We start from the raw sequence: 23,572 nt of genomic DNA on the forward strand, positions 1-23,572 counted from the left end.
GCACATTCATCAATTATTTCTGCCTGACGATGTTTCTCTGCTCCACGCCTAAACAAGAACACCAAAAATGTGGAACACACACTGAAACATACACTAATATTGTGGCAGAATTAAGCACAACCGTCACAGGGTTTCCATGGCAACAGAGATTTTGTTTCAATGAAGATGCGGTTCATTCAAAATAATAAAGATAAATATAGTAATGGCTGTCTCTGATGGTACTGTATGTGATTTAGGAGGTTTTCACACATCATCGAGACTCTCGTTTTTATTTTGAGGTGCAGATCAGCGTTCAAATCCCTCCTCATGACATCCTTCATTCATTTTCTCTTCGGCTTAGTCCTTTTATAAATTCGGGGCGGCCACAGCACCACCAACTTATCCAGCATATGTTTTACACACCGGACCCCCTCCCAGCCACAATCTGGGAAACACCCATACACTCTCATTCATACACACACACTTTGGCCAATTTAGCTTATTCAATCAATCTATATCGCATGTGTTTGGACTGTGGGGGAAACCAGAGCACCTGGAGGAAACCCTCACTAACAAGGGGGTGAGAACATGCAAACTCCACAGAGAAATGCCAACTGACCCAGCCGGGGCTTTAACTAGTGACTTTCTTGCTGTATTTTGCTTCTGCTAGCCTGTGCAGATCGCTAGAGAACTCCCAGACGTCCTGCGCTTGGAAACATTACGAAACCCACCTCTACAGTAACACCTAGTGGTCATTTTTATGTATTGCTCTGCAACAGCTTCAGCCAAGAAAAAGTTACGCCCCATTCACACGGGGCGTCAGCGTCAACGCTTCCCATTCACTTTCAATGGGTGACATCAGGCGTTGCCGAACTGCATTGTGAATCCATCTGCACCGCTTCAGAAGCGTTGCTCGCTGCAGAAGTTGGGACTAGCTCAACTTTTCAAGCGCCGACGGAAGCGTCAGCTAATCAAATCGCTGTATGCAAATACACCAACTCAGACAGTGGCTTATTGCTGACTGAATTTCATTGGCTGACGCTTTATGACGATCGCTTAAGCCCCAACTTCAGACACGCCTTCAGTCAAGCGATGACGCTGAAGCCCCGTGTGAATGGGGCGTCAAGCAAATTGAGGTATTAAACCCCACATTGTAGAGTTGTGGTTTCAAGTGATTCAGTGAAGCGTTCCTGACTAGCAAGAAGAGATTATGGGTTTAAATCCAGAGTGAATCCAAATGAATACTTTGTAAATACATATGTCTTATTTTGGTCATAACAAAGTAGCATTAATAAAATACATCAAGTCATAATTTCAAAGTATGAACAAGAACAAGTAAGAACAAGTCAGGATTCAAACTCTGGACATTTGTCAGTCAAACGCAGATTCGCCAAGTCTTGAAACGCTTCTGAGATGACTGATACTTTAAATTGCTTTAGTCATGTGACTTGGGTGTTTTGAATCACTTTAGTCACATGATCTGGGTGTTTCGAATCACTTTATTCAAGTGACCTGGCCTTTCAAATTGCTTTAGACACATGACCAGGTGTTTCGAATCTCTTGAGTCATGTGACCTGGTGTATTGAGTCACTTTGGTCACGTGACCAGGGTGTTTTGAATCTCTTTAGTCACATGACCTAAGTGTTTCAAATCACCTTAGTCACATGACCTGGGTGTTTCGAATCACTTTAGTCATGTGACCTGGGTGTTTCGAATCTCTATAGTCACATGACCTGGGTGTTTTGAATCAACTTAGTCACATGACCTGGGTGTTTTGAATCAACTTAGTCACATGACCTGGGTGTTTTGAATCACCTTAGTCACATGACCTGGGTGTTTCGAATTATTTATTCAAGTGACCAGGTGTTTCGAATCTCTTCAGTCATGTGACCTGGTGTATTGAGTCACTTTGGTCACGTGACCAGGGTGTTTTGAATCTCTTTAGTCACATGACCTGGGTGTTTCGAATCACCTTAGTCACATGACCTGGATGTTTCAAATCACTTTAGTCACGTGACCTGGGTGTTTCGAATCTCTTTAGTCACATGACCTGGGTGTTTTGAATGAACTTAGTCACATGACCTGGGTGTTTTGAATCACCTTAGTCACATGACCTGGGTGTTTCGAATCACTTTAGTCACATGACCTGGGTGTTTTGAATCAACTTAGTCACATGACCTGGGTGTTTTAAATCAACTTAGTCACATGACCTGGGGGTTTTGAATCACCTTAGTCACATGACCTGGGTGTTTCGAATTATTTATTCAAGTGACCAGGTGTTTCGAATCTCTTCAGTCATGTGACCTGGTGTATTGAGTCACTTTGGTCACGTGACCAGGGTGTTTTGAATCTCTTTAGTCACATGACCTGGGTGTTTCGAATCACCTTAGTCACATGACCTGGATGTTTCAAATCACTTTAGTCACGTGACCTGGGTGTTTAGAATCTCTTTAGTCACATGACCTGGGTGTTTTGAATCACCTTATTCACATGACCTGGGTGTTTCGAATCATTTATTCAAGTGACCTGGTGTTTCAAATCTTCTCAATCACATGACCTGGGTGTTTCGAATCACCTTAGTCACATGACCTGGGTGTTTGGACTCACCTTAGTCACATGACCTGAGCGTTTCGAATTGCTTTAGTCATGTGACCTGGGTGTTTTACATTACCTGATTCACATGATCTGGGTGTTTCAGATCATGCTTAGGTGCAGTGTTTCAAAACACTTTCTATAATTGCTCAATACCATGTCGAAACATCAATCTCATGTCAGCCATCCCTACATTTCGCCTGTTTATGGACCACGCTTTGGATAACTCTGTATGCACCTGATTGTCCCTGTTTTGACCATGGCCTGTCTAATGATTCTGTCTAATAAAGCTGCACGAGGATCCTCACCTCCATTGTCCCTGACTCATACATTTATTTCAGTGCTTAAAGTAAAATAAAAAAATATAGAATAAGTTTAGGCTGTAATGGCATCAGTAACTTGATTCTGTGTGTGTGTGTGTGTGTGTGTGTGTGTGTGTTAGTAGTTTGGTTATTGATTTAAAACTGGGGCTGTTTCCAAATGCATCGCTGGCTCAGAAACACTGCCAAGTTCCAATAATGCACCTGTGGATCCACAACAACAACAACAATAGAGCCCAGCAAACAATTCTGATTTCAGTCCAGGATAATAATACATTCCAACACACCAGATTCAACAGCCAGAAATGCAACTGTAAAGACTGTACAGGTTCACACATTCAAGACTAGACACATATAACAAGTACACAATACACTCAACAGGCAACACACTAATTCAGCCTCGCTTTTTACAGCCCTGAAATGCTTACAATGACACTAAATCTTACTGGAAGTGAAGATGAACATTTACTTAACAATACTACCTACATAAATCCCTCATCAACAGTCAATTATGTGTATATATGATGAATGTGTATTAGGTTACTTCTTTTACCGTGCACATTACTTGTCTCTTTGCATCTATAAGTGTGTATTTTTACATATTTATTGCTTATTTAGGTACAGACTGTATTTAAATGTGTACTGTAAATAAATCTCCATTTAACTTAAGGTGGTAGTTTTGTGAAGTGCATAATTTAAATTCAATTCAATTCAGCTTTATTTGTATAGCGCTTTTACAATGTAGATTGTGTCAAAGCAGCTTCACATAAATGGTCATAGTAACTGGAACAGTGTGGTTCAGTAACTGGAACAGTGTGGTTCAGGTTTTAGTGTTTAAGTTCAGTTCAGTTCAGCTCAGTTCAGTGTGATTTAATCATTACTGAGAGTTCAAACACTGAAGAGCAAATTCATCGATGCGTAGCTCTACCAATCCTGAACCATGCGAGGCAGTGGCGACAGCGGAGAGGGAAAAAAAACTTCACCTGATGGGAGTGAAGAAAAAAAACCTTGAGAGAACCAGACTCAGTTGGGCACGACCATTTTCATTTCTCCGCTGGCCAAAAGTCTTGTGCAGAGCTTCATTCGCCGTGGTTTAGGCTGGAAGAAGGCCTCTTGTTATATGTGTATTTAAAGACAAAAAAGACCACCTATTCCAGCATTTATTTTACACAACCCACACCAACATGTTGGAGTTAAAATTTTTGAGGTAGAACGAGAGATTTATACAAGATGTAATATGCAAATGTAAGGTGATAAATAGTAGTGCAACATTGTAAGAGGGGGTAGATATGATACAGGTAATATAAAACAAAGCCCAGCATATTCACAACAAAGACACCTTGTTTAATACTCTGTAAAACTTAATCATTTCAAAAATTACATGGGTAATAATTTAAAAAAGTAAAAAATAGATTTTTAGCTTAATATTTTACATATTTTATATTTATTTAAAGATTAAAGAGACTATTTCAGATATTTTTTGGTATTTTAGTGCACAAAATTATATTCAAAACAGCAAAGCACACAATATATCTTGCATTGAATCATTCATTCATTCATTTTCTTGTCGGCTTAGTCCCTTTATTAATCCAGAGTCGCCACAGCAGAATGAACCGCCAACTTATCCAGCAAGTTTTTACATCTCACATTCCTATGCTAGGGACAATTTAGCCTACCCAATTCACCTGTACCGCATGTCTTTGGACTGTGGGGGAAACCGGAGCACCCAGAGGAAACCCACACAAACGCAGGGACAACATGCAAACTCCACACAGAAACGCCAACTGAGCCAAGGCTCGAACCAGCGACCTTTTTGCTGTGAGGCGTCAGCACTACCTACTGCGCCTACATTGAATAATTTAATGCAAAAAAAAAAAATTACCGTGATGCATATTGTGATATAAACTGAAACAAAGCCGGCAGCTAGCTCTCTGCAACTCTCCCACTGAAGCTAAGCAGGGCTGCGCCCGGTCAGTACCTGGATGGGAGACCACATGGGAAGCTAGGTTGCTGCCGGAAGTGGTGTTAGTGAGGCCAGCAGGGGGCGCCCAAACAGCGGTCTGTGTGGGGTCTAATGCCCCAGTATAGTGACAGGGACTTTATACTGCTCAGTGAGCGCCGTCTTTCGGATGAGATGTTAAACCGAGGTCCCGACTCTCTGTGGTCGTTAAAAATCCCAGAATGTCCTTTGAAAAGAGTAGGGGTTAAACCCCGGCATCCTGGCCAAACCTGCCCACTGGCCTCTGTCCATCGTGGCCTACTAACCATCCCCATATTCCAATTGGCTTCATCACTGTCTCCTCTCCACCAATCAGCTGGTGTGTGGTGTGCGGTCTGGCGCAAAATGGCTGTCGTTGCGTCATCCAGGTGGATGCTGCACACTAGTGGTGGATGAGGAGACACCCCCCCCCCCCCATTGTGTGTAAAGCGCTTTGAGTGCCCAGAAAAGCGCTATATAAATGTAAGGAATTATTATTATAATTAACAAAGACGTTCATTTAAATTAATCAAATTAGGGTTTTTCTTGATTTTCTTAAAGTTTGATTTACTGTGTGTTAAATTTCTAAAACTTTTTAATGACAAAAGATGTAGGATAAATGCAAGCTCAAAACTTTGTGACATTAAATACAATACATGATCTTTTTACATTCATTCCAAATTAACAAGCTTAATGGTTTTAGTTGAGAAATATAAAAATTTTGACTCTACAAAAATGTAGATTACAGATTAATAATACATTATGAGAACTCATAAGAAAATGAAAGACGGGTTTCCCGCAGTCTGTGGTGCTAAAACGTGCGATACACAGCAGTGATGTGAGAAATCTGACTCACGGCGAACAGATGTGACACGATCCGACAATACACTCAACAGGCCCTCAATTTAGCTTCACTTCTTACAACCCTAAAATGCTTACAGTCTTACTGAAGGTTTTGATGAATACTATCTAGTCAGAATACTATTGAAGTCAGAATTATTTTCTTCTTCAAATATTTCCCAAATGATGTTGTAACAGATTGAGGAATTTCTCACAGTATTTCCCAGTTTTTTTTTCTTCTGGAGAAAGCCTTATTTTTTTATTTCAGCTAGAATAAAAGCAGTTTTAATTATTTTAAAAGCCATTTTAAGGACAATATTATTAGCCCCCTTAACCAATTAAACTCTGCTATTATTTTGGGATTTCCGCCTGGATTTTGCCTACCCGAATTTAAAAGCTTCTTAAATTCACATGCAGAGGTGTAAATGCAAAACTTTGGAATCATTTTGAAGAAAACCCTTTGAATTTTCATAAAATACAATTGAGAGTGTTTAAAATATCTGTATATGTTGTCTGTGTTATAGTAAACACCTAAAAAAAGAGGCGCTTTTTGTATATTTTTTTATAAACTCAAATTTGAGAGTGTACCTTTTAGGTTGTGTGTGGTCTAGCGTGCTGTAATTAAATTTGGTGGTTCCTGCACATGTCTGTAATCATAGGAAAAAAGAAAAATGTCTCGACCATAATCTCTGCAAAAGTTATTGTATTCCAACTGATGAGAGGTGCTGTACAAGCCACAGCGACTGATCATTGTTTTCATATTTCACTATTCTTTTGTTTGATCAAACATAATTCACTGTTTTTGGACCACATCAGACATATAAAAGGATTACTTATGCACATCACCTCAAAAACAGAGGAGAATGGCCCTGAAGCGCACAGCACAAGGTAAGAGATGACAGCTGTCTGTGCTATCTGGGGCTGCTTATTGATCATAAATGTATTGTTTACACTTCTGGAAACACAGCGATTCATTCAACAACTGTTTGATATGTGCTTGTTCACTTGTGTTTTGCTTAGATTGAGTGCTGTTGCTGTGTTCTAGTTTTCTCTTTATTTAGGGATTGATTTATTAGATAAGCTTGTGCAGCTCTGTTTATTATCTATTGCGAAGTTGAACGATCTTTATGAGAATTTGATTATATGAGATCTTGTTTTGCTAATGGCTAACAGTGTGTACTTTACGAGAACTCTAGTAATATGAGCAGCTTAGTTTACCTATTTGTTACGCCCCATTCACATGGGGCTTCAGTGTCAACGCTTCCCATTCACTTTGAATGGGTGACGTCAGGCGTTGCCGAACTGCATTGTGGATCCGTCAGCGCCGCTTCAAAGGCATTGCTCGCTGCAGAAGCTGGGTATTATCTCAACTTTTCAAGCGCCGATGGAAGCGTCAGCCAATCAGATCGCTGTATGCAAATACACCTGCTAGACAGTGGCCTATTGCTGACTGAATTTCATTAGTTGATGCTGCTATGATGATAGCTTTAGCCCCAACTTCAGACACGCCTTCAGTCAAGCGATGACGCCGAAGCCCCGTGCGAATGGGGCGTTAGTGGGTAAAGGAGGTGTTGCCACATGTGTAATTATGTTTTAAAGTAGTTAGAAAGTTTAGTTAAGCTACGTGCTGAAGATTAAAATTTTGTTTCTGCATTTTTCTTTGGTTAGTTAGTTTAGTGGGTTGGGGCTTAGTTAGATCATATTGTTTTATTTATTTCTTTGTTTTGGCAACACTCCTGTTTTCTGTTTAATCCGATTATTTAAAATTACATTTTCTATATTCATTGTTTGACATTCTCTGTTTAATAAATACTTATTTATTTTTATACATATTTATTATAAGTATACTTATTTACTCTACTTCACAGTATGTCTGATAATATTTTTTCTTCTGGAGAAAGTCTTATTTGTTTTATTTTGGCTAGAATAAAAGCAGTAATTAATTTTTTAAACACCATTTTTGGGACAAAATTATTAGCCCCTTTAAGCTATATATTTTTTTCGATAATATACAGAACAAACCATCGTCATACAATAACTTGCCTAATTACCCTAACCTGCCTAGTTAACCTAATTAACCTAGTTAAGCCTTTAAATGTCACTTTAAGCTGTATAAAAGTGTCATGAAGAATATCTAGTAAAATATTATTTACTGTCATCATGGCAAAGATAAAATAAATCAGTTATTAGAAGTAAGTTTTTAAAACTATTATGCTTAGAAATGTGCTGAAACAATCTTCCCAGAACAGAACAGAAATTGGGGAAAAAAATAAACAGGGGTGCTAATAATTCTGACTTCAACTGTATATATTTCACTTAACAAGCGGTTGTGTCTTCTCATTATTCATCCAGCATCATTAGTCTCACTGATTGTTACATTTCATTCATTTAATATTTTAATAACTTAAACACGTAACATACACTGACATAAATATTATAGAATATAAAAAACAATACTTTAGGGACATTTTGTTTTACTTTTCAGATGGCAATTCCACTAGAGAGCGCTGTCTACAATTCTTTGAATCTTAAATTCATTACTTTGGGGATGTTTTGATATACATTTAAGATGACAAATCTACTTGAGGGCACCGTCTACTTCTCTGTGAATGTGAAACACAATACTTTAGGGGGGTTTTGTTGTATGTTTCTGACGGCAGATCCACTAGAGGGCGCTGTCTATATTTCTTCGACTTTTAAATACGTTACTTTAGGGATGTTTTGTTGTACATTTTGGATGGCAAATACACTAGAGGGCGCTGTCCACATTACTGGAAATCTGAAATACTTTGCGGATGTTTTGTTGTACGTTTCTGATGGCAGATCCATTAGAGCGTGCTGTCTACATTTCTGCAAATCTGAAATTCATTACTTTGGGGATGTTTTGTTATACATTTCTAATAGGTAATCCATTAGAGTGCGCTGTCTACATTTCTGCAAATCTGAAATAAGTTACTTTGGGGATGTTTTCCTATACGTTTTCGGATGACAAATCCACTTGGGGGTGCTGCCTACATTTCTTTTAAATCTGAAATGTTACTTGGGGTATGTTTTGATGTAGGTTTCAGATGCCAAATCCACTAGTGGACACGGTCTATTTTATATATATATATAACATATGCTACTTAAGAGACGTTTTGTTGAATGTTTCTGATGGCAAATCCACTAGAGGGCGCTGTCTACATTTCTGTGAATCTAAAATACGTTACTTTAGGGATGTTTTATTGTATGTTTCTGATGGTAAATCCACTAGGACACTGTCTACATTTTCATGAATCTAAAATATGTTACTTGGGGTATGTTTGGATAAACATTTAAGATGAAAAATCCACTAGAGGCCTACGCTCTACGCCTTTTTTTTAATATAACATATGCTACTTTAGAGACGTTTTGTTGAATGTTTCTGATGGCAAATCCACTAGAGGGCGCTGTCTAAATTTCTTACAATATGAAATTTGTTTTTTTAGGGACGGTTTGTAGTATGTTTCAGATGGCAAATCCACTAGAGGGCGCTGTCTACATTACTGCAAATCTGAAATACTTTGTGGATGTTTGGTTGTAAGTTCTGGATGGCAAATCCACAGGAGGGCCCTGTCTGCATTTCTTCGAATTTAAAATACATTACTTCAGGAACATTTTGTGTTATGTTTCTGAAATCAAATCAAATCAAATGTTGGGAAAACCATGCTGGGAAACACTCATTCACATATGCAGTTACTGAAGTTTGTCGTGCGCGCTTGCGGTTTTTTAGTTACTTCTTTGGTTTGGTGCGTTAATCTTATTGTTACTATTATTCAAAAGAAGGTAATGATTCGCACTCAATTGCTTTGTACTGTTTGTATTTTTTTATTATTTTTATTTTTACTTTTACACACTGAGGTGGAGTAAAAGGCTTTGTGCCGAAACGTCTGTTTGTCTGTTATCACCCGTAAAATGTAAGAAAAAGTAAAAATAAAAACAGTACGAAGCAATTGAGTGCGAATCATTACCTTCTTTTGAATAATAAACACTCATTCACACACACACTCATACACTACAGCCAGTTTAGTTTATCAAATTCACCTGTACCGCATGTCTTTGGACTGGGAGGAAAACCAGAAATGTCAACTGGCCCAGGCGGGATAAAAGACAACTTAGGTTAAAAATCTATGTTTTTTTGTATTTCATAATTATCATATTAATTTAAAAGTTGTATATGTTCCCTTTCAGACGTGTGTAAAAATATATATAATTGAGTGTGTTTGTGTGTGAGAGAGGCTATGTGTGTGACTGTATGTGTGCCTATGTGACTATATATCTGTGTGTATAAATAAGTGTGTTTGTGTGTCTGTGTGTATATGAATAAGCGTGTGTGTGTGTGTGTGTGTGTGTGTGTGTGTGTGTGTGTGTGTGTGTGTGTGTGTGTGTGTGTGTGTGTGTGTGTGTGTGTGTGTGTGTGTGTGTGTGTGTGTGTCTGCAGTGTCTCACCGGTGTCGGTGATGCTCGGTTCGGTTCTCTGCGCACACAGACACCGCAGCATGTGCGCTCCTTTCTGCCGGAGCAGCCGCGCAATCCTCATCGCAAAATCCCGCCACAGTCCCGCGATCCGACCGTTCACAGAGACGCCTTCATCATCATTACCGTCACATTCATCATCATCATCATTACCGGGGATTCTTTCACGCGCTCCTCTTCGGTCTCAGCGCGCCGCAGACAAAAGGCTTCCAGCACGCGCTACAGCGGCTCATCCTCGCGGGGATGCGCACGGTAACACACACGCCAGCCGTTCAGTCTCCCGGTGAGCATCGCGGTGAGCGTTAATGACCGTTAATGACCGTTAGTCGTGCCGTTATTCTGCGTGGGGCGCGAGGGAAGACGCCGAACACCACACACTGCCTGCGCGTAGTCGTGGGCGGTGACGTAACGGGGAGCTCGCTGACGTCACCGTGCAGAGGAAAACACAGCTGTGTGGTGAAATGAAGCGGGGTTTATTTATCTACTTAACTGGATTTATTAGGTACGTATTTCAGTTCATATCTAACATTACACCCGTTTTAAAGGTTCCACTAATCTTAGCTGTTAGTATCAACATGTAAGTCATTAATTTTTAATAAGTAATTTGTTTTGTATATCGGCCATGATGGCAGTACATCATATTTCAGCTTGTATACAGCTTAAAGTGCTATTTAAAGGCTTAACTACACTGTAAAAAATGATATGGTCAATTCCAGCATGCGTTTTAGTTCATTGTAACTTGTTAAATTAAGTTAATCATGTTAACCTTAATTGTATAAGTTGTGCAAGCTGTTTTAAGTCAGTTTAACATAATATAAATTCAATTACTCATAAGGTTATTTGATTCAGCTTAAAAAAATTAAGGCAACCAGGAAATAGGTTAATTAGGCAAGTTATGTTAATTAGTCAGGTCATTGGACAACAGTTCTGTTCTGTGGATAATAATTTATATTTATATATATATATATATATATATATATATATATATATATATATATATATATATATATATATATATATATATATATATATATATATATATACATACATATATATATATATGTGTGTGTGTGTGTGTGTGTGTATGTATATGTATATACAGTTGGTCAGAATTATTAGCCCCATTGTATTTTTCTCTTTTTATATATATTTTACAAATAATATTTAATAGAGCAAGGAAATTTTCACAATGTGTCTGATAATATTTTTTCTTCTGGAGAAAGTTTTGTTTGTTTTATTTCAGCTAGAATAAAATTTTAAATTAAAAAAGAAAAAACATTTTAAGGTCAATATTATTAGCCTCTTTAAGCTAAATTTTTTCCAGTAGTCTACAGAACAAACCATCGTTATACAATAACTTGCCTAATTACCCTAACCTGCCTAGTTAACCTAATTAACCTAGTTCAGCCTTTAAATGTCACTTTAAGCTGTATAGAAGTGTCTTAAAATATCTAGTCAAATATTATTTACTGTCATCATGACAAAGATAAAATAAATCAGTTATTATAAATGAGGTATTAAAACTATTATGTTTAGAAATGTGTTGAACAAATCTTCTCTCTGTTAAGCAGAATATGGAAAATAAATTAATTATTGTCAGCCACTTTAAATGTAATAAATAGTTTGAACAATAACACACTTACAGTTGAAAAATTAAAAATAAAATGTCAACGTTTAAATTAAAACGGGATTTTAAAATTTAGTTAAAAATGGCACTTCTTAAAAAGCTGCTGTACTTAAATGTAAAGCATTATCATAAAGTAGCCTATTCATTTCAAATTGTTTCTTGGACCTCGTAGGTTATACAGTATGTCATAATATTCATACATGAACTCTGTTTGATCATTTTTAAATATATGTTGCATGTATATATGACTTATTTGTATATCTTTGAAATGTAAACGTTAGCTTGTATTTTTAAATATATGAATTGGATTTACATATTTAAATTAGAAATTAGATCTGCTTACTGCTCGTTAGAGTAGGCTACGTGTGTCAGAGAAGCAAGTCATTAAACCATACCTGTCAACATTTGGATATAAAAATACGAGATGACAACCATTACAAATATGGGGAGAAAAATAACCATAAATGGAAAAATACACGACAAACATTAAAAAAATGAAGAAAATTTTTTTTAGCCTATTAAAATTAGTTTCCTGATCACATCATTGCGTTAAAGGGTTAAAAGTGTGTTCAGTGTTTTATTCAGCGATTCCTCAACATATCACTAGAAGGAAGCCTGCGTACCACTTGAGGAACATGTACCACAGTTTGAGAACCACTGGTCTACAGAACAAACCGTCATTATACAATAACTTACCAAATTACCCTAACCTGCCTAGTTAACCTAGTTAAGCCTTTAAATGTCACTTTAAGCTGTAGAAGTGTCTTGAAAAATATCTAGTCAAATATTATTTACTGTCATCATGACAAAGATAAAATAAATCAGTTAGTAGAGATGAGTTACCAAAACTATTATGTCCAGAAATGTGTTGAAAAAGTCTGCTCTCCATTAACAGAAATTTGGGAAAAAATAAACAAGCGGTCTGATATTTCAGGGGGGCTAATAATTCTGACTTCAACTGTATATATAGGGGCGATTTTAACCAATAAGTGGGGTAAGCGGCCGCTAAGGGCCCCAATAAATATCTAGAAGTATAAATTACACATAACATCGTTTTCTACAACATTTTGTAAGGTGAGAGTTAAACAAATACAATTTTAACGTCATTGAATATTATTTAATACAATCTAATATAATTCTAATATAATATTGTATTGCTATGTAATAATAATAATATTACAAAATAAAATATCCATCATGGAGCAGTCCAGTGGTCAAAATTCTAAAAAAAAAAAAAATGTTTTATTAATTTTAGTAGTAAATTTATTTTAAGAAAACTAATCTCATTTAAAATGTAGAGGTTGCATTATTTAAAATGTCGAAAAGAAGATGTGAGTGATATAAAAAATAAATAAATAAATATTTTAAAAAGTTGAAATGATGCATTTTAGGACTTGGGCCCTATAACTGGAATTGCTTAGGGCCCCAAAATTAGTAAATTCTCCACTATATATATTATTTATATATATATTTCAGAATCAAAATATTATAAGACAAATTGTTCACAAAAGGGTGAATTATTTATCTAAAACTGTATGTCCCACACTGTAAAACACAATTATATGATCAATTAGTCATGACAGCATATGTTTTTACTTTATTTTAACTTATTAAACTAAGTTAATCATGTTCTAACTTAATATTATGAGTTACGCAAGCAGTTTTAATTCAGCGTGACTTAATGTCTGCTCAATGGACTCATAGGGTTAATTTGATTCAGCTTAAGAATTTATGGCAACCAGGATTATTTTACAATGAAGTACATATCATTTTCCTTTGGCTTAGGCCTTTTAATCATCAGGGATCACCACAGCGGAATGAACCACCAAATTATCCAGCAGATGTTTTATGCTATATGTTTTATAACCTATAGCGCATGTGTTTGGACTGTAGGGGAAACCGGAGCACCCGGAGGAAACCCACGCCAACATGGGGAGAACATGCAAACTCCACACAGAAATGCCAACTGACACAGCCGGGACTCGAACCAGCAACCTTCTGGCCCAGTTGTCATGTGTGGAGTTTGCATGTTCTCTCCGTGTTGGCGTGGCTTTTCTCCGAGTGCTCTGGATCTCTCCAACAATCCAAACACATGCGCTATAGGGGAATTAAATATAAGCTAAATTGGCCGTAGTGTATGAGTGTGTGTGTGAATGCAAGAGTGTATGGGTGTTTCCCAGTAACGGGTTAAAGCTGGAAGGGCATACACTGTGTAAAGCATTCATATCAGACTGTTAAATATCATATATCGTATTATTACACACCTTCTATGTACTTCCACTGTCAGGGACTAAATTTTCCTTGAGCAAGAACGAAATTTAAATAAGCCACGTGTGTGTTATCTGTGTAATATGCTGTATCTAAAATATTGTGTGGTCTCTAATTTAGTGACCACAGTGCAGGGGTGATGCGGGTTGCAGTCGCACGAGGGCAGCAGAGAACAGCAGAAACAGCGAGACAAACGTGCGCGCGCCTGCCAGCGTCTGACTTCAAGCAGGAGATTCACTCTCTCCATCCAAACAGCACAGGATAAAAATACACTATTGATTAAAGGATTAAAGATAAGCTTTAAAGATGAAAAGGTGTTTTTTATTCACGGTAATTTTAGGATCATCAAATTTTTGTTTGTTAAATTTTATTTTTAGATTTTATAAATACATTTCTCTCTCTCTCTACATATATATATATATATATATATATATATATATATATATATATATATATATATATATATATATATATATATATATATATATATATATATATTTAATTGCATCAGTTTTTTTATTTTATGTTTTCTGCTATCATTTTATTTTACAGATTTGATGTTTACATATATATGTTTACACATTTTTAATTAATTAATATTTTAGCTTTTATTTATTTTACTTTCAAGACTAAATAAAAAGTAAATATTTCCTAAAAACTGTCTAAAATGCACACAAAAACATGACAAATATTCATTCATTCATTTTCTTTTCGGCTTAGTCCCTTTATTAATCCAGGGTCGCCACAGCGGAATGAACCGCCAACTTATCCAGCATGTGTTCTACGCAGTGAATGCCCTTCCAGCTGCAACCCATCTCTGGGAAACATCCACACACTCATTCACACACATACACTATGGACAGTTTAGCCTACTTAATTCACCTGTACCGCATGTTTTTGGACTGTGGGGGACACCGGAGCACCCGGAGGAAACCCACAGCTACAACGGGAGAACATGCAAACTCCACAAAGAAATGCCAACTGACCCAGCCGGGACTCGAACCAGTGACCTTTTTTGCTGCGAAGCAACTGCTACTTACTGCGCCACCGCGCTGCCCAATATAACATTTATAAAGCTATATCATTTTATTTAAATTGTATTATTATTTATTTTAGTTTTATGAGTTACTTATAATTAACCCTGGCTGAAGGACTTTCTTAGCCTACATTTATAGGTTTTTCTCACATTTTGAATGATGTTTTAGATCATTCATTCATTTTCTTTTCAGTTTCCTCCCTTTATTAATCTGGGGTCACCACAGCGGAATGAACCGCCAACTTATCCAGCATATGTTTTACACAGCGGATGGCCTTCCAGCTGCAAACCAGTACTGGGAAACATCCATACACTGTAATTCACGCACATACCCTACGGTCAATTTTCATTCATTCATTCATTCATTTTCATTTCAGCTTAGTCCCTTTATTAATCTGGGGTCGCCACAGCGGAATGAACCCCTAACTTATCCAACGCGGAAGCCCTTCCAGCTGCAACCTATCTCTGGGAAACATCCATACACACTCATTCACACACATACACTCAGGACAATTTTAGCCCACCCAATTTACCTGTACCGCATGTCTTTGGACTGTGAGGGAAATGGGAGCACCCAAAGGAAACCCACGCGAACGCAGGGAGAACATGCAAACTCCTCACAGAAACGCCAACTGACCCAGCCGGGGCTTTTATTATCTAATTATTTTATTCACTAATCATACACAATTTAAGTTTCATTATATTAGCAATAAATAATCTATACCAGGGGTGGCCAACCCTGTTCCCGGAGAGCCACCTTCCAGCAGATTTCAGTTGCTACCCATATCAAACACACCTGCCTGTAATTATCACGTGGTGTTCAGGTCATAATTAATTGGTTCAGGTGTGTTTGATAAGGGTAGCAACTGAAATCTGCAGGAAGGTGGCTCTCCAGGAACAGGGTTGGCCATGCCTGATCTATACTAACCCTGGCTTAAGGATAATTCAAAGTAAAATACAACCATGCCAAAACTTTCATTATTAAAATCGATGTCATGAAAGCATAAATATCTCATACGTCATCATTTATTTATTATTCCATGTAGGAAATACAAGATACATGTCACTGAAAACTGCACTGCATACAGTAGGCTTCATTTTACAGATTCAGATTTAAGGGTGACACAGTGGTTAGCACTGTGGCCTCACAGCAGGAAGGTCTCTGGTTCGAGTCCCAGCTAGGTCAGTTGGCATTTCTGTGTGGAGTTTGCATGTTCTCCCCGTGTTATTGTGGGTTTCCTCAGGGTGCTCCGGTTTCCCCCACAGTTACATGCGCTATGGGGGAAATGAAGAAATGAAATTAGCCATAGTTTATGAGTGTGTGTGAATAAATGTGTATGGGTGTTTCCCAGTACTGGGTTGCGGCTGGAAGGGCATTTGTAAAACTAATTTCTGGATAAGTTGGCGGTTCATTCCGCTGTGGCGACCCCCCCCCCCTCCCCATTTGTAAACTGAATATTGACTCCATCTAATCATAAATATTTGGTTACATTAATTTTATAACATTCATATTTAGTAGTAAAATCCTTTCTGTATCTTGTATGTGAATTCATTCAAAGCTAAAGTGTTTGTATAAAGTGAATTAATTTGGTGTTTTAAAGGAGCTTTGAGTAATTATTGAGAATGAACTACCGTTGAAGTCAGAATTATTAGCCCCCCCTGTTTATTTTTTCCCCAATTTCTGTTAACGGAGAACAGATTTATTTTCAGCACATTTCTAATCATAATAGTGTTAATAACTCATCTCTAATAACTGATTTATTTTATCTTTGCCATGATGACAGTAAATAATATTTGACTTGATATTCTTCAAGACACTTCTATACAGCTTGAAGCTGCTGTCACACGGGCTTGTCCTCCCATAGACTTCCATTCATACGCACGCAAATGCGTCAGACCGGAAACGCAGGGTCATGCGCAATCACTTGACTGCGTGAGACCAATCGAGGATCAAAACATGACCTCTCTGGGCAGAAATTTAAATCATGGAGCGATCGCTCGCCTTTTTTAATGTCTAATAAACTAGTTTAATCCTGCCTCTTTTCGCAGCGCTGCATGACAGAATATCGCACACACAAACTTTAATGTGACCACAGCTTAAAGTGACATTTAAAGGCTTAACTAGGTTAATAACGTTAACTAGGCAGGTTAGGCGAATTAGGCAAGTTATTGTATGATGGTTTGTTCTGTAGACAGTCGATAAAAAATAGCTTAAAGGGCTAATAATATTGATCTTAAAATGGCTTTTAAAAAATTGAAAACTGCTTTTACTCTAGCCGAAATAAAACAAACAAGACTTTCTCCAGAAGAAAAAATATTATCAGACATACTGTGAAAATTTCCTTGCTCTGTTAAACATCATTTGGGAAATATTTACAAAAGAATAAAAGATCAAAGGGGGCTAATAATTCTGACTTCAACTGTATATTTTAAATTTTAAAGTTTGTTTTAATGTTCTGAAGTTTAATGATTGTGTAAATGTGTACCTGAAGTATATTGTAATAAAAGTAATTTGATCCTCAAACCTCTTTCTCTCTCTCTCTCAGTGTAATTTACAAGGTGAGGAGATATTTGTGTCGGGTTGAAATGAGAAACACAGCTGGACACACAGATAATCAAACGCACGAAACATGAGTTAATAACCTGCGGATTGATGAGAGGAACAATATCCTGACCTGCTCTGTCATAAACAACATATTTCTTTAGGACAGTTGATGATTTGTATCTTGCTTTTTATTATTACAAATTGTTTTTTTGCTAAATTCTTTGTTAAAATTCATTCATTTTCCTTTATTTATTAGGGGTCGCCACAGTGGTATAGGTTGTGTGTGGTCTAGCGTGCTGTAATTAATGTTGGTGGTTCCTGCACATGTCTGTAATCATAGGAAAAAAGAAAAATGTCTCCACCATAATCTATGCAAAAGTTATTGTATTCCAACTGATGAGAGGTGCTGTACAAGCCACAGAGATCGATCATTGTTTTCATATTTCACTATTCTTTTGATTGATCAAACATAATTCACTGTGTTTGGACCACATCGGACATATAAAAGGATTACTTATGCACATCACCTCAAAAACAGAGGAGAATGGCCCTGAAGCGCACAGCATAAGGTAAGAGATGACAGCTGTCACCGACTCGGTCCCAGTCATTCCCCTCGCTGGCCAGCAGAGGCCGCCATCCCCGGACTTCTAGCATTACATCATCCACATAAACTGATTGTGCCCACACCTGAACTGAATCACGGTAATGACCCACGCCACCTATATAAGCCACACTTAAACCACTGTTCAGTGCAAAGTCTTGTTTAGCCTCGGCAAGCATTACTGAGCGTTCGTTCCTGCCTTATCTCCTGTGCATAACCCTGGACTTTTTCTGACTCTGAGTTGCCTTCTGCCTGCCCACGACCCTTGCTTGTTACACGGACACTGAACCACGCTGCCTGCCCTCAACCTACGCCTGTTATAAGGACTCTGAACCACGCCGCCTGCCTCTGATCTATGCCTAATAAATCACTCTGTGTCTGTCAGCCGCCAGCCCAACGAGCTTTATTGATTACTGTTAATGTGTGTTCGCACTGTAGTGCGTGTTGGATGTTTGTGTTTGACTGTGACTAATAAATACTGCAAAATGGATCCCTCCGTGTCAGTCTCCTCGTTACAACAGCTGTCTGCGCTATCTGGGGCTGCTTATTGATCATGAATGTATTGTTTACACTTCTGCGTCATGGAAACGCGGCGATTCATTCAACAACTGTTTGATATGTGAATATAATTCAGTAAAAAGAATGCTAGAACTGTATGAGCACCGGCAAGAGCTTTCATTTGAGCTATAACTTGTACATGTGTCATATAAAAAATATGAAAGTGAACTAATGTTCAATACCCAGCTCGGATCTCTAAAATACTGTGTATTTAAGTGTAAATAACTTTTGTACATTGGAATAAAAAACCAAAGTGATGCATATGTGTATAAAATATAGATTCTACTCTTTCAAACGAAACTGCTTACGGGAGTGCAATGCTAGCCTTTGAATCTTAAAGTGAAAGTCAACATCACGGACCCGATCCCCAGTTTAACTGGTTACTAAGCAATACATTTAGTTACTTTTGAAAGATGCAACGCAAGGATTTAATGCATACTTTTGAAAGTGAAAATAATGCAAAATAAACGTAACAGATTAATTTCCTTAAAGTAAAATATTGTTACATTTAAGATGTAATGCACACGGTAAAAGTAAAAAAAAAGTAACACAAATGTAACGCAACACAATGCTTTCCTTAAAGTAACCAATTTAGTTACTTTTTAAAATATGTAATATAAGACTTTAATGTAGTTTAATGTGTGTGTTTTTAATTTTACTTTAAAAGTAAAATCCTGTATGCTCTTGTTGTGACAGTTATTTCATAATTTCGTACACAAGGCATCAAGGACAAATAAAGGAGGATGAATAGACAGATAGAGAATGCTGTTAGAAACAAGAGAGTGGAACTGATATATTATTTTTATACAGTGTTGAGCTTTATGGCTGCCATTTTCAGACGGCAACACACACACACACTAATCCACACAAATCCCTCTTCGTCATCATCATCATCACCAGCGGGTATTTTAGTCTGTCCTTATTTACTGCATTACCTTACAAAACACACAAGTCAAATCTGAACCCACATTTAAAAAATGACTATAGTAACTTTTAGTAAATACTATAGTATTTTTTAACCATTTTATAGACAGGTACTTGAATCTGTTGTGGTGATTTTAAAGCTGCTGTGGTAACAAAACAACTTTACTTATAATTTGCTGTAATAACTCTACAGTAGCTATGGTAACACAACCACTATAGTAATTAATCTGTTGTGGTAATTCTATAGTTGCTATGGTAACACAACCACTATAGTGATTAATCTGTTGTGGTGATTCTATAGTTGCTATGGTAACTCAACTACTATAGTAATTAATTTGTTGTGGTGATTCTATAGTTGCTATGGCAACACAACATTTATTGTAATTGATCTATTGTGGTATTTCTACAGTTGCTATGGTAACACAACCACTATAGTAATTGATCTGGTGTGGTGATTTTATAGTTGCTATGTTAACACAACTACTATAGTAATTCATCTGTTGTGGTGATTCTACAGTTGCTATGGCAACATAACATCTATTGTAATTGATCTATTGTGGTATTTCTACAGTTGCTATGGTAGCACGACCACTAGTAATTAATTTGTTGTGGTGATTCTGTAGTTGCTATGGCGACACAACCACTATAGTAATTAATCTGTTGTGATAATTCTATAGTTGCTATGATAACACAACAGCTATTGTAATTGATCTGTTGTGGTGTCTCTATAGTTGCCATAGTAACAACCGCTATTGTAATTCATCTGTTGTGGGGATTCTGTAGTTGCCATGGTAACACAACAGCTATTGTAATTAATCTGTTGTGGTAATTGTATAGTTGCTATGGTAGACACAACCACTATAGTAATTAATTTGTTGTGGTTATTCTGTAGTTGCTATGACATCACAACAACTATAGAAATTAATCTGTTGTGGTGATTCTACAGTTGCTATGGTAACACAACAGCTATTGTAATTTATCTGCTGTGGTAATTATGTGGTTGCTGTGGCAACACAACAACTATTGTAATTTAAACAAATGACCATATACTGTAGTTTTCTACATATAAGGTATAATAAACAGCAATACACTATAGAGTTTACTGTAGTACAAACTAAAGTATACAATAGTATATATTACTGTTTGTCAGTTCACTGGTTAATATTACAGTATGCTGGAGGCTGGGGCATTCATTTTTTAAAGTGTTGTAAATACTATAATATATACAGTACAACTATCATATGGTTCATAAACACTTTAATATTTATTTTAAATTATTGTAGTAGTTTCAAGAGAGAAAAGCAGAGAAAACAACAGTCCCCGACACATCATACATCAGTAATTATTATCCAGATATGTCATATAATAATGCTAATGACAGTAATGATTTGACACTGTCGAACGTGACATGACACTCATACTAAGGCTCAGTCAGTGACCCCAGTACACTATTTTATTTTAGCACAGGTTGTACTTCCAAATAAACATGATGATACGTGGTAAGAAAGAACGTACCATGCTTTACCTTTAAACCAGTAATCGTGAAAACACAAGTAGCAAGATTTCACAAAATATGACTAAGCCAATATTTTCTACATTTCTTAGACAACAGTCACCAATGTGTGTGTATGTACATTATGTACAACAGCTTTGAATGTTTCTCTTCCTGTCAGATTCAAAAAACTGGACCACAGTTTTATAAAAAGATATAGAGAATCACACACAACTATAAAATTACAGAATGACAAAACAACAAAATGATAGACAGACAGACAGACAGAGACAGACAGACAGACAGACAGACAGACAGACAGACAGACAGACAGACAGAAAGACAGACAGACAGACAGACAGACAGACAGACAGACAGACAGACAGACAGACAGACAGACAGACAGACAGACAGACAGATAGATAGATAGATAGATAGATAGATAGATAGATAGATAGATAGATAGATAGATAGATAGATAGATAGATAGATAGATAGATAGATAGATAGATAGAGAAATAGAGAGATAGACAGACAGACAGACAGACAGACAGACAGACAGACAGACAGACAGACAGACAGATAGATAGATAGATAGATAGATAGATAGATAGATAGATAGATAGATAGATAGATAGATAGATAGATAGATAGATAGATAGATAGATAGATAGATAGATAGATAGATAGATAGATAGATAGATAGAGAAATAGAGAGATAGACAGACAGACAGACAGACAGACAGACACACAGACACACAGACAGACAGATAGGTGGATGGATGGATGGATGGACGGACGGACGGACCATCACAGAAAATCTTTGCAACATACTTTTAATATAAACAAAATCAAACAATTTGTGAACAAATGATCCAAGATGCAGATGTGCTCTAAATGTTCGCGTATGATATGAGTCTAATAGCCTGAGAAAGACTTTCAAGGGTAATGTATGAATGTATTAAATGTCTTTTTTTCACAAGTAATGCTGGAATCTTATAACTCATTATAACTGTGCTGTGGTTAATATAATAAATAAAAGGTAAACAATGTAATTTGACACCACAATAATTATTACAGTTTTTCTCAGTGGCTTTGGTGCATTTCTACATGTAAATGTATTTACATTTGCACAACAGTTAATGCATTTCTCAAAACAATTAGTGCAAACTGCAAAACCTAGCTCATAACCTGCAAAAGCGCGTCACATGCTCAAAATGGAGAGCTCATTCCTCAAAAGCAAATAATCATGTCAATCAAACTGTCAGTATCGTCAAAATGAAAAGTCCTGACACCATTGCTTATGAACACGATAGTCAAATGGCTTAGTCATGTTTTCATTATTAGTTTACTCTGGATATTTTTTCAATGCAAAAAAGTCAGATTTTGGTGACACGTCCTGAAAATGCTCAAGACAGCACTGTATAATATTTGCACAGCCATTTGAAAACTACAGTGAAGTGAGACATCACTGCATTGAGTGAGGTATCTGAGTACAAGACACTGAATATGTATGTTTCACATTTTTACTGCATTTGCTCCTTACAATCCTAATTTACTCACAGCATTGTGCAAAAGAATAAACACCCCCTTATTTACAACAAACATACACTCCTTTAGGTAGAGCAGCGCACAACTGTACACAATATTGCAGAACATATTGGAACTGAGTCTACAACACACACAGGTCTGTAAATCATCAAATTGTTCAATTTTAAAGACATTTTCAGGAAAATAAAGATTTAAATTTGTTTTATAAAATTAGTTTGACAGATTTTGACAACAAGTTCAACATTTTTGTATGTAATGACTGAAGTAATGAAATGAGGACTGTTAGTTTTATATAGAACAAGTTTATTTCATTTTGACTGACATGACATAAGCAAATGATAATGTTATAAACAGCAGAGAGTTGTATTAAAGCAATTGATGCATGTCCGAAAGCATTCACAATTTGTTGACAAGAATGAGAAACTGCTACTAGGATGTGCACAAATGAATAACTGTTCTGGGAAATGCATGACCTGTTGTGCAAATGTGAATAGTGAGAAATGCACCAAAGCCACTGAGAAAAACTGTAATAGTTTACACTGCACTTGTAAATTTTACAATATTACTGGCAAAATGTGCAAGTGCACAGTAAATGAACAATTATAACTTAATTGTAACTGTTAATTATGTTTGTAAATTTCACACTATTACTGGCAAACAAATTTGTCAGTGATACTACAAAGTTTACAGCAATTTCTACAGTATTTATGTTTCCATTCCCTGCGTAAAGTTGCTCAAGATTCTACCCAACACTGCTATTAATATAC

General features: G+C 36.7%; 1 protein-coding gene and 1 long non-coding RNA gene across 5 annotated transcripts in view; one reads left to right on the forward strand and one right to left on the reverse strand.

Annotated features, from left to right (window-relative positions):
* The window catches only part of fgf12b (fibroblast growth factor 12b), a 99,611-nt gene that overhangs the window by 44,822 nt on the left and 31,217 nt on the right, over positions 1–23,572 (reverse strand). The window contains exon 1 of one of the 3 annotated variants that reach the window (XM_005169730.6): positions 10,177–10,582. Coding sequence (XP_005169787.1) covers positions 10,177–10,267 — 91 coding nt within the window. The 5' untranslated portion in view covers positions 10,268–10,582. 3 annotated transcript variants of the gene reach the window in all.
* Positions 10,167–18,216, forward strand: LOC141377933 (uncharacterized). Of its 2 annotated transcripts, XR_012391118.1 has the most exons (3): positions 10,167–10,705; positions 14,219–14,412; positions 17,681–18,216. It is a non-coding gene; the product is annotated as an uncharacterized lncRNA (long non-coding RNA). The 2 variants fall into 2 exon arrangements; XR_012391119.1 differs by lacking the exon at positions 14,219–14,412.

Source organism: Danio rerio, chromosome 15, assembly GCF_049306965.1.
Source record: "Danio rerio strain Tuebingen ecotype United States chromosome 15, GRCz12tu, whole genome shotgun sequence".
Classification (NCBI taxonomy): domain Eukaryota; kingdom Metazoa; phylum Chordata; class Actinopteri; order Cypriniformes; family Danionidae; genus Danio; species Danio rerio.